This window comes from Neodiprion lecontei, chromosome 4 (genome assembly GCF_021901455.1).
Source record: "Neodiprion lecontei isolate iyNeoLeco1 chromosome 4, iyNeoLeco1.1, whole genome shotgun sequence".
Taxonomy (NCBI): Eukaryota; Metazoa; Arthropoda; class Insecta; order Hymenoptera; family Diprionidae; genus Neodiprion; species Neodiprion lecontei.
The window spans coordinates 24,272,154-24,284,189 of NC_060263.1; the positions used below are offsets into that span (position 1 = coordinate 24,272,154).

The window sequence follows — 12,036 nt, forward strand, 5'->3', positions numbered from 1 at the left end:
TTGTGACTTCTAACAACTGCACGTTAAATATGGTAGTCCAAAGCTCAGAATTCGTTTCATTTTCGTAGACTTTGGTACCTTAGGGTTTTTTACTCGCTGATTGCGAATTTCACATTGTGCTTCTAAAGTTTCAATATGATAATGAGATTATTACCGTTGTTATTATTATTTCAGCTCAAGACGAGTTTGATAACGAAAAGTTCACAGACTGGCTCATGCAGGTCAGTCTATACCCCACTTGTTATTATACAGTCCTGTTATTTTCCTACAGAATTCGAACTTTTAAATGTTGTCCGTAACTGTGTTATCGTTTTCAGAAAACCACAGCAGAAAATAACTGCAACTTGCTGATACGATGAGTTGTACTCGGGATTTTTCAGCTTCGTCGACTCATCTTTGATTATCTTCATTCTTCATGTATATGACGGAGACATTCACGATGTTTCTAACTGCTCTGATCAGTTGTACAATACATAGATGATATGTTTCACGACACTGAATAAGGGCCACTTTTATTTCCTCTTCACTATTATACATATACCCTCCGGTGATAAACTTTCCCTGGAAGAGTGTAAATGTTTCGTTCGCAAAATTGAATCATAGGTTCTACATAATTCCTCACACGGACTCGCCGCAATGTTAAACATATTTATACATTCTTTCCTTGGTAGACGAAATATGGGCACCGAACATTTAATGAATTTTAATCAAATCCGATATACTTACGGTAAATATGACTCGGTTAATTGCGGTGTTTTTTTTTGCGTCTTCTTTTATCAATGAATACCGGGACCTGTGTCAAGCAAATAACTATCTTTAGCCTTCAATATTACATTAAAACACCGTTGATGGAGTATTAACGCATTACCACATGTGCATAACAGTTCAAAAGTCTTCCGAATGAGCTACAGCTTAGATACCTGAACGGAGTGAGAGAGTGATCAATGATGTGCGTTTTTGCACTGAGAAAAACGTTAGAGAAATTGTTCTTTACGTCTAAATTACGTTCAATCAAGATCGATTCGCGTCGTGATTGCATAATGAATCAGGTGTATCGCTGATGTAGACTCATTCAAACGCAAGCGAATACTTTTTATTTTACCCGTCTATGTATTGTGTATTCATTTTGTACTCGAATCTAGATAAGAGAATCAAGATAATTGCCTGCACTGATGGGCATAATACGGAATCAAGATAGAGATTTGTTTGACGTAACTAAAACTGACTCAATCAATGATGACGATGAATTCATACAGCGGAAACATTGACTGTTGCGAGATAACTGAATTTCCGTTTTGCTATTTATAGAAATCAGTTCAATAGAGGGCAATGAATGAGTTTATGTTTCTATTATTATTATTATTGTTATTATTATCGTTTCTATTTTGATAAATTTTACTTTCTTTGATACGGATTATCTGATACAGACTCGATTTATACGCAATCCAAGGAGGCAACAGATTATTTAAATTGATATCATTTCTCCACTCATTAATACTGCAGCGTGGACGTAAAATAAGAGTCAAGTAACAATTAGTTTTGTGGTGCTCGGTAATTTTTTGATGTAACCCGCACCTGAATGTATCTATACATGTATACTGACAATGTTTATTTCGTCAGCAATAAAATGGCAACGAAATATTCCGCAATAAATATCGCCGACGGTGAGTTGTCCGTCATGTTATATCATTGTGGGAGTAATAATCATCGAGATTCAACGTCTCGACTTCTGGGCATTATGGTGTCTATACAGTCCCACGTATGGGGGCATCTTGTTCTGGGAATGTCTGTTAAACCTATTTAAATCATACTGTGGAGGACTGCGCTGCTCTGCACAAGTCAAGACATAGACATACAAATGCCAACGGATGGAAGTACGAGGTATAATTTAAACCGCTTTACATGGCTAGATTACGGGGGCGTAATGAAGCGCTGCACCTACTAATGCCTCTCACCATCAGGCCACGGCATTCCACCCGGCTCGTAATTGTCTGGGATGAAAAAAAAAACTCTCACAGAGAATAGGATCGAGAAAAATTAAATTCTTGTGTTGTTATTAAATCACGGAGACATTTTTGGTACACTTGTAGAATGAGAGTGGTTAAAATATACACTCAACTATGTCACGTACAATATACATGCATACCTATACAGAGTTATTAAAAAAGAAATATATATACATACTATATAATTGTTACAATCAAATATACTCATATCGAGTAGATATTTATTTTTATATAAACTGTCAGTAGCGCAGTCGATTTGATTGTAAAATTATTTAAAAATACGAATTATTTAATATTAGAAATCTGCTAATTCATTCCGCTTTACATTCGTATGAATCAACGTCCATGTTAGTAGCGTCGAATGAAGATAAATATATGAGTTAGCGTCTGTGTCTCAGCATCTACTCATTAGGGATAAAGTAAAACAAGCGCGTTATCTGTGTCGCTGAACGATAGATCGAGAATACTTTATTAATATATGAATAATGTTTTACAGACGTGTGAAAAGAAAAATCGAACATCAATATAACTAAGTATCGATTGGACAAATTAGCTGGGCTGAAGCGATTGTCGAACATTCGTTTCTAATCGCACTCTCGGTCCGTAATCATTATCTCGTGTCAGATACTATCTATTCTTTTAGAAGAAGGCCGATATCCCGAATGCACCGATCGCTTCCGGTCCGCAATAGCGTCCAGTCATAGGGCGTATCCCCGACTCCCAAGCACGCGACTAATGCGTGCGAGACGCCCATAATCGCCGCCTGACGCGAGTACCTTCCAAAAATTAGATGATAATTTGACGTATGTTTCTACGTACGAACGTATGCGTACGTATAATTTGCATATGCAACGCAAAAAAGGTTTATCGCGATTGAATTGTAGGCAATTTGAGCGATCCCCTTCACCAGCGGCGATCGCAGCGCCACAGCGGCGGCGATTCGAAGGTGGAAGAAGCGTAGCAGCGGAGCGGTCAGAAGTTGGCCGAAGTTGCCAAGTTGGTGCGTACTGCGTGGAGCGAAGCGAGTGGCGACGTGAACGTGAAACGGTGACTCAGTCGGACAGTAGAGTAAAGAGTGAGACGCGCGGTGGTCGGCTGGTGTACCGGTGATAATAAATTTATCGGTGTCCGAGTTTCACGGGGAAATTAGTGAAAAAAGAAAAGAAATTAGTGGGACCATAACCGCGTCCAATATGTTCAGCTGGCTGAATCGCGAGGACAACGGCAAGGCGGAGCTCTTCGAGAACGTGACCGAGGGTCTGAAGAAGATCTACAGGTCGAAGCTGCTGCCCCTCGAGCAGCATTACCAGTTCCACGATTTCCACTCGCCGCAGCTCGACGATCCTGACTTCGACGCGAAGCCGATGATCCTGCTGGTCGGTCAGTACTCGACGGGGAAAACGACGTTCATAAAGTACCTCCTGGAGCGAGACTTCCCGGGGATCCGGATCGGCCCCGAGCCGACTACCGACCGGTTCATAGCCGTCATGTACGATGAAAAGGAGGGCGTGATTCCCGGTAACGCCTTGGTCGTCGATCCCAACAAGCAGTTCCGACCCCTCTCAAAGTTTGGGAACGCCTTCCTCAACCGGTTCCAATGCTCGACGGTCGCCTCCCCGGTTCTCAAGGGTATATCCATCGTCGACACCCCTGGTATTCTGTCCGGTGAAAAGCAGCGCGTAGACAGAGGCTACGACTTCACCGGGGTGCTCGAGTGGTTCGCAGAGCGTGTCGACAGGATCATCCTACTCTTCGATGCCCACAAGCTGGACATCTCCGACGAGTTCAGGAGGTCCATCGAGGCTCTGCGAGGCCACGACGATAAGATTAGAATCGTACTAAACAAGGCTGATATGATCGATCATCAGCAGCTCATGCGGGTCTACGGGGCACTTATGTGGTCCCTTGGCAAGGTTCTGCAGACACCTGAAGTCGCCAGGGTCTATATCGGCTCCTTCTGGGACCAGCCGCTTAGATACGATGTCAATCGCAGGTAAGGTTATGCTCGATGTAGGTTCTTGGGTTCAATCGAATCCAGGATCAGTTGTTTAAAGCATGCTGTAGATGTTTGTTCGAACAGCTGATGACTCACTGTCAGATTAAAGTTTGAAATGTTGCAAATGCATTTTTAGAAGAGCTTTAACTGAAATTCAGTAAACTGTTATACAACATCAAAAAGCTCATATTTTATGCATTCAATTCCTCGAAAGTTATCTTGTAGATACAGAACAATGTTTTTATATCAACATTTTATTACGTCAATAATACTAAGTTTAGAATAGTAACTTGCTTGATGTTTAGAATTGTTCAAAATTGGATTTCACCAGCAGTTTGTTCAAATCAAAATTGTTTTTATGGAGACTGGGCACTTGTTTAAACTGCTAGCCTTGCGGCTACCAAGTCAAATACCAGGATTCCTCTAAATGGGGCAATGTTAGTTTATAACTATTGCAGTTTGATTTTACTAAGTTTTATGTCCAGATCTTTGCATTAACATCGGAGATGTGTCATCGATCCGTCGTGTCACACTTTACTCGATCGATAATACTAATAGCTGTCCTATATAAAATACAGTATTTTATAATTGCTCAGTGGAATGAAATCTCGATGAGATATGATTATGAAAAAATAAGATACAAAAAAGAATTGATCACCCCACGTTTTCAAGGTTTGATTGAATACTCCAGAGAATATTATACAATAACGCACAATGGCAGTTGTGCAGCTGTTTCAGCAGTTCAAATCAATATCTTCACTTGTAACACGCGTGTTTTTAAAACAACTGAAAAAGTGCAACTCATGCGAGCAATACATTCTATGGTAGCTTAAGTCAAAGTTACGACTCTTGAAGTCCTTCGGGTTAAGCTGATTGTTTAATTGAAGTTTCATGGTGTCTAGTTATCTTAGGAGTGAAATTATAACATTCAGACATCGTCAAAACTTGCTCATTCAAAAGTTGGTAAAATATTGAATTTCGGCTCTCAAAACTTTGATAAAGTAAAGGAATATCAAATCTTGCTCCTTTGGCCCCATGGCTTACTCTGTCCAGTTAGGGGGAAAAATTTAACCATTGACCTTGTCTAGGTCATCAGCCAATTGGGCTTCCGGAGAATTAGTTACCCACGTTGTTATAATGTATGATTAATTTCACTCCCAAAATTCAATAGACCGCTAATTTACTGTCCCAAACTTCAATTGACAGAGATGAATTGAGTACGGACTAACTATTTTGGTCCTTCATCCCCTCTGTGATTAAATGACGCTTGGTGTTTCATATTAAATTTTTGAAAAGGTTCGTGGTTCATCTGGCTGACACACTTCCTCTCCAATTCATTCTTCTATTGTTCTCAGTGTTATCTTTTACCTAAATCAAAAAAAAATAATCATCATTAGCATTTGCATAGAAAAATTTTGTTGCATATCCAGAAAAATTTGTCGAATTTTCGTGTCAATATAAAAAAAAGGAAAGAATATGCAATAAATTAGTCATGATCACAATTGTTACAGTTTGTTGAATTATATCTGAGCAAGTACAGCTTGATGTAGGTTTACGAACACCCTTGTTTTGGCGCTATCCGTAAATTAGTATATACCGGGTAATTTCCTTGAAACGTAATACTGCGTTATATCTAACATCAGGCTGTGCCTTGTTTGTGTGTCATGGTCTGATTGCCAACGAATGATCGACAAATGTTTCATTGTGCTTGAAGTATATAACTGCATATTGCTGCTATTTTTAATAGATAATTCTATCACTGTTCCGACACTGAAATCGAATTCTGGATGTTTGTAAAATGTGTAAACTTTGAAGATTCGCTATCTGATCAAGTGCTTGTGTAAAAAATATAATTGACTCGTTAAAGTAAATACAAAATCTTCATTTTTATGTCCAATTCAACTTATGGTATGTTCCATAGAAACTATAAAAATGTTTAGGAATTTTATCGTGATTTTTGTTCTTGAATTTTTATCACATTATTTTTACCCACAATCCGAGATACGATTTATTAATGTGTGTATGTTGTACTTTTATTTTTACTTGCGGTTTAAAGACCTGCTCACTTGCGAGGCATGTATAGTTATTGAAGCTTGGTCCATTAGGGATTTAGCAACATGGCACGTATATCCAAAATTCATTACATTGTGCTGTTTTATAAGGTCAATCGTGTGGCATAAACTAGTTGAGAAGTATTGAAAAAACTGATGTATTCCATATTGATACTATCCCGAGAAATAGAAATGCAGAAATATTCTGTCATCATTGATGGTCTATTGCCTCTATTCAACAGTTTCATTGTCAGCTTGACTAACAATATTATATCTCCACTTTCTACTTCATTGATAACAATATAGGTGAGATAACTGACGTTATTATTACTAGAGCTCAAGTGACGTCGATCTATTTAGAAAATATGAAGCATCATTTCAAGCCTATGATGAAGGAATTATTGTATTAGATGCAATTAAAAACGCTTAGCTGCCAATCACTAATTTCCTGTTTATGCTGTTAAGGATTATTTAATGTTGCTGCTGTATAACTGTCTGCAATGTGTGTTTATACTACTAATTGTAAAAAAATTATTACAAAGCAGACTTCTGAGTATCGTTGATTCATATACTTGAAGAATCAAATAAAGTTTAAATCTTATTACTTTCTCCAGGCTTTTTGAAGACGAGGAACAAGATCTGTTCAAAGATATGCAATCGTTGCCCAGGAATGCTGCGCTTAGAAAACTTAATGACCTAATCAAACGTGCTCGCCTAGCTAAGGTGAGAAATTAACAATGAAGAAAACCTCTAATCTATGCGGGACCTTGGTCATGATAAAAATAGACAGTGACTGTCATCTTTCTCTCCATATATCGGCTAAACGACAAATTATAATCGTACTTTCCTATTTCGTTTTTTCTTACTTCTTAACATTACTTGCATGTATTTATTTGTAATAATATCTAGATACTCTTCTTATTGTTAGCTATCTCAGCTTGATGCTCACTTTCTTTTAATGTTTTTATTCAAACATGGATCTTCGGCTCATTATGACATTGAAACTAGAATGTCGGATAAGTTTTTACCGTAATACATGACCTGAGTATAGTACAGAACATTTGAATAGTGAAATCAATACTCTTACTCGAGACAAGGATTGTCGTACACGTTTATTATTGAATGTTCAATTATCTCAAGAATGTATAAGTTCCAGTCACTTGTCGCTAATGGTTGACAAGTTTCTTTTGCACCGATATATACGAATGCGAAACAAAAAAAAAAAAGAACAAAAAAACTACATGAATTGCTCCAGTCTCAAATGAATACTAATAATTTCGAAATTATCACAGGTTCACGCTTACATCATTAGTGCATTGCGAAAAGACATGCCCTCAATGTTTGGAAAAGATGGAAAAAAGAAGGATCTTATTAAAAATTTGGGTCAAGTTTATGACCAGATACAAAGGGAGCATCAAATATCTCCCGGTGATTTTCCAGATTTGAAAAAAATGCAGGAATCTCTGGCTCATCACGATTTCACAAAATTCCATCCGCTTAAACCTAGACTACTGGAAATTGTGGACAAAATGCTTGCCGAGGATATCGCTAAGCTTATGGCTATGATTCCTCACGAAGAAATGGCCACCTCCACAGAACCAATGATCAAGGGTGAGAAAACACATTTATCGATTATTACATATTGCACACTTAGTATTTGGTGTAAAAGAAATGGAAAAGAAAGCAGATTGATCGAACATGCGATCAGCAATTAATTGTAACTGAAGAAAACAATGTTAAAATAGCAATCGTCGCTGTTAATTTTTCAAAGTATTTGCATCTATCGAAAGAATCAGTCTCTCAAATGTGGATGAATTGTTTTTATTTTATTTGTGTTGGTTTTTCAATTTTCTATTTTTATCTTTATAACAGTAATGCTCAACTTGATGAGAAATTGTACACGCCTGAATTTATCAACTCTTGAATTTTCGACCAGAAATAACAACTGAATAATCTATGAAGTTTGTTCCATGTAATATTTACACTTGACTGCGTATCAAAGAATTTGTCACATTCTAAGAAAATTATTCATCAGCCAATGATAGCCGTAATAAATGACAAATAGCAGTTAATCTGATTCATGAATTATGATTGTAAACTGATACAAATTTTTTTTGTCTTTAATTTTTTTATTGGTTATCAATCACGTCACTTGCATACATCAATTCAGTGCAATTTCATTTCATAAAGCAGACAGTATTTACGTCTATCATTCGGAATCTTAGGGGACTTTAGAACCCAGCGATGCGTGCAGCGAGACATTCAGACATGGATTTACATCGCATTTATAAAACTTGCCAATGCGTCTGAGCAAACAATTGACAATACTATCAGTGTTCTATATATTCGTTATATCTGGGCTGATCGAGTTTGTTAAATGCACTGCCCATATTTACTCTCTTTTTCTCTCAATCATCGATTATTCTCTTGTAATGCCAATGCAAGAAGATCAGAGATCTACTTTTATTTCCAATTCTCTTCTCTTCAGATGCACATTCGCTCTCGTATTTTATTTATTGTGTTATATAGACTTTGAGAGAACGATCATTATGCAATTGATTCGTTTCACTAAGTTACAGTTTTTGAATGCATGCTTGCTTACTTTCAGGTGGTGCCTTTGAGGGAGTAGAGGATCAGGTCAGTCCGTTTGGTTACAAGAGAGGCGAAGGTATCGATGCTGGTGCCGGCGAACCAGAATGGATCGTTAATAAGGAACGTTATAAGTGGGACTCGATGTTTGACAGTCTTGGTCCCATGGATGGGAAAATTACCGGAGCTGGTGAGTTTGTGAATTGATATTCTATACATTATTTTTTCAATAATTTCTAGAGATTTCAATCGTGCTTGTCTTGATACAAGTGGATGCTTAGATATTTACATTCAATCGTTTATCAGTCGTTGCATGATTATCAATACATTATCGAGTGGCAAATAAGTCATGTGAGTGGATAAACTGCGCAATGTATGGGATTCCGATTAGTTTATTACAAATATCTTCAAAGAGTAATACTCAATCGGCTCTGATAAGCTCGTATCTTTTATACAGACTTTGAACATCATTATAAGTAACTGATGAAAATTATTATACTTTTTCATTGCTCGGTACCAAAGTCACGACCTGATTTCGAAGTCTTACTTTTCTAGACTGTTGATTGTTACGTATATCCACTTTGTTTCAGCTGCTAAATCGGAGATGGTTAAATCCAAGCTGCCAAACAGCGTTCTAGGAAAGATTTGGAAGCTTTCTGACATCGACCAGGATGGTTTACTGGATGCGGATGAATTTGCACTTGCGATGCACCTAATCAATGTCAAAATAGATGGTCACGATATACCTTCGGAACTTCCGGATCATCTGGTGCCCCCTTCGAAACGTAACTTATGAATGTGACGGATGTGTGTGATGTAGGTTGTTCCAGCCACGCGCACTTTGACACAGCTAGACCAATCAATTCCATTTTTTTTCTTCACATCACAGTTAAAACTGATAAGGATCATTTACACCTTTCAAGTGAACATGATAAATTACGAGGGCATACATTATATGTAATACATTCTATCGACATTATTGTAAATGCAATACTAGACTTCATGGCGATACAAGTGTCGGTCTCCTTTTGCATCTATAAAGAAAAACGTTCATACATTTTTTTTTCCGCTCTTTTGTTACGATAGTGAAAGTAACGATATGCTGACCATGATCGTGAGACGTGTTTGCGACAGACGTATGAGAGTTTCTTTGTTAACTAGGCCACTTCTTTTGCTGATCACTTGCACTAACTTTTTTTTTGAATCTCACAAGTTGTAACACTAACTATTTGGGATTATTTGTGAAGTTTTCTCACACGCAACCGTTCTCAAGAAGCACTTTCTTTTTAATTTAGTCGGTATCCCGTAAAGACGCGTAAAAATGCAGGAGTGGTCAATGTTAAATTTGTACCGATTGTAAGAAAGTTCCGTGCTTATTTCGTGCAAGTTGTACTGGTTCGTAATATCGCTCTAGTGCTTTACTGTGCTTACTTGAATGTGATGAAAGACAATTTAAAAAACGTAACTAAAAAGACTACCATGTGCCCACTGGTAAATCGAAAAAAGGAAAAGAAAAGAAAAACTTTTTCAACGCAGTAAAAAACTTATTTTTATAACTCGGTAAATAAACTGTAGGAAATTCATGAACTACAAGGATTCTGAAAATATGACGTGTAATCAGTGATTTTTTGTAGATATAAATACTACCGTTGACTACGTATTATATTTTACTGCACCCAATCCATACTGTCCGGCGAATTTTGATCCTCCACAGATTTCTAGTGAAATTCAAGTACTGAGAGGCAAGTGTGATGTTTAAATTGTCAAAAAATAACCAAATTGATCATTTTTGTCAAAAATCACTGAATCCACGCTGCAACATTTTTTCAGACAATGTTGTAAAGATTCGATAGAGATTCATTGAAACATTAAACAAAGCATAATTGATGATAATATTAAACTAAATGTATGTAACCATTATAAATGATACAAGTGTCCATTTGCTTGCGCATGTTCCTTTATCACGTAAGGCTATGAATGATTTGACAAATTAATTGAATCACCCGACTGTTATGCAAGCCCAGGGCACAATGTTGAATTACATGCGCTAGAAATTAGACTGTTTTCTTACCGATCGCACATTGGTCGATTTTTACACCAACAAATAATGAATACGATTTAATCTGATCTGTATTCGTATTAACAGCTTACGACCAGTTTATACATGTATATACCTACATTCATGAATACATAATATATATACGATGTATAGTAATTATATTATAACACTTATTATCCACTTGCAAAATTTTAGTTAATAATTTCCCGTTTCGTGTTAATTATCTATATAACATTTGTATCCTGAACTATTATCAATGAAATTATTTAACTTGACAACAAATATTTATACATATATACATATTATACGTATATATAAAAAAAGAAAAATGCAAAAAGAAAAACGTACCTACTGTAAATATTGGGATTGGATTTGAATGACAATAGGCGTTTATTGTTTGTAAATAATAATCATTCCCAAGACATGTATACCTATCTTTGATGTTAATTAATTATGTATAAAAAATCATCGCCGGAAACCTAATTGAGACAAATAAGCTACGTTTACACTTATTTATTACTGATTGCACCGAGATTTGCTGCAGACTCATCAAAAATAAAATACCAACAATTGAAAATGAAAAACAGCTTCAATGCATAATAATAATAATACAATTTTCGATCACAATTTTCCTTAGCACTGCCTTTATGTAACGCATTTACAATGTGATATGTATATTTTTCTATGTGATTGAAAGCAGAAAAGTAATTCAGATAATTTACTATAAAACTACAAAATAATAAACAAATAAATTGAATAATAATGATTAATAATAATATCAAATAATAATAATATTAATTTCCATACTGGATTACCAAAGAACTGATCAACATTTACTTTGTGCAATTAGTGTGCTTAAAATAAGTATTTAATATGAAATTGTTATTATTATTATTTTCTTTTTTTTTCTTAATTATAAATATCCATGGTGTGGCAGTATGCATGCGTGAAAATGTACATTATTGTATACGATATAGTTGCAATCACAATGTCTCGAACGAAGTTTACTGTCTGCGGAATTACCATCGTCTCGGAAATACTATACGAGAACAAATTTTAATACTTCTATTGTAAATTAATTTATAGAAATTATAGCAAATACAATAAATTATATTGAATAACTCATACTATTATACTATTTTCCATTCGTTCGATGTGTACATAGTTTATATAAAATGTTCGAATATCAAACTTTAACGGCTATGGAAGTGTCAAGATACCCTATGAAGCACTACAAGAATATATTATTCTTATGGACTGCGTGATTTTTAAGGACAGCAAAGTGACAGTTATAGTAGTTTTTGAGTGATGACTCGAAAGTTAAAGGATAGCCGA

General features: G+C 36.1%; 2 protein-coding genes across 2 annotated transcripts in view; both read left to right on the forward strand.

Moving 5' to 3' along the window:
- Nucleotides 1-1,627, forward strand: part of LOC107225845 — a 135,035-nt gene extending 133,408 nt beyond the window's left edge. The window contains exons 5-6 of the mRNA XM_046738267.1: nucleotides 175-221; nucleotides 318-1,627. Coding sequence (XP_046594223.1) covers nucleotides 175-221; nucleotides 318-359 — 89 coding nt within the window. The 3' untranslated portion in view covers nucleotides 360-1,627. The remainder of the gene's footprint in view (nucleotides 1-174; nucleotides 222-317) is intronic.
- A 1,348-nt stretch (nucleotides 1,628-2,975) lies between these two features.
- Nucleotides 2,976-11,826, forward strand: LOC107225846 (EH domain-containing protein 3). Its single transcript, XM_015666441.2, has 5 exons — nucleotides 2,976-3,999; nucleotides 6,668-6,776; nucleotides 7,346-7,664; nucleotides 8,662-8,832; nucleotides 9,233-11,826. Exons 1-5 carry the CDS (start codon nucleotides 3,200-3,202, stop codon nucleotides 9,436-9,438), a joined length of 1,605 nt encoding a protein of 534 aa, XP_015521927.1. The 5' UTR covers nucleotides 2,976-3,199; the 3' UTR covers nucleotides 9,439-11,826.
- The last annotated feature ends 210 nt before the right edge of the window (nucleotides 11,827-12,036 follow it).

Bases quoted from the DNA above. Each gene is read 5' to 3' on its own strand.
- LOC107225846 (XM_015666441.2), top strand. From the start codon at position 3,200: ATGTTCAGCTGGCTGAATCGCGAGGACAACGGCAAGGCGGAGCTCTTC. The intron at 4,000-6,667 runs GTAAGGTTATGC...TACTTTCTCCAG, and splicing joins AGATACGATGTCAATCGCAG to GCTTTTTGAAGACGAGGAAC. The intron at 7,665-8,661 runs GTGAGAAAACAC...GCTTACTTTCAG, and splicing joins CACAGAACCAATGATCAAGG to GTGGTGCCTTTGAGGGAGTA.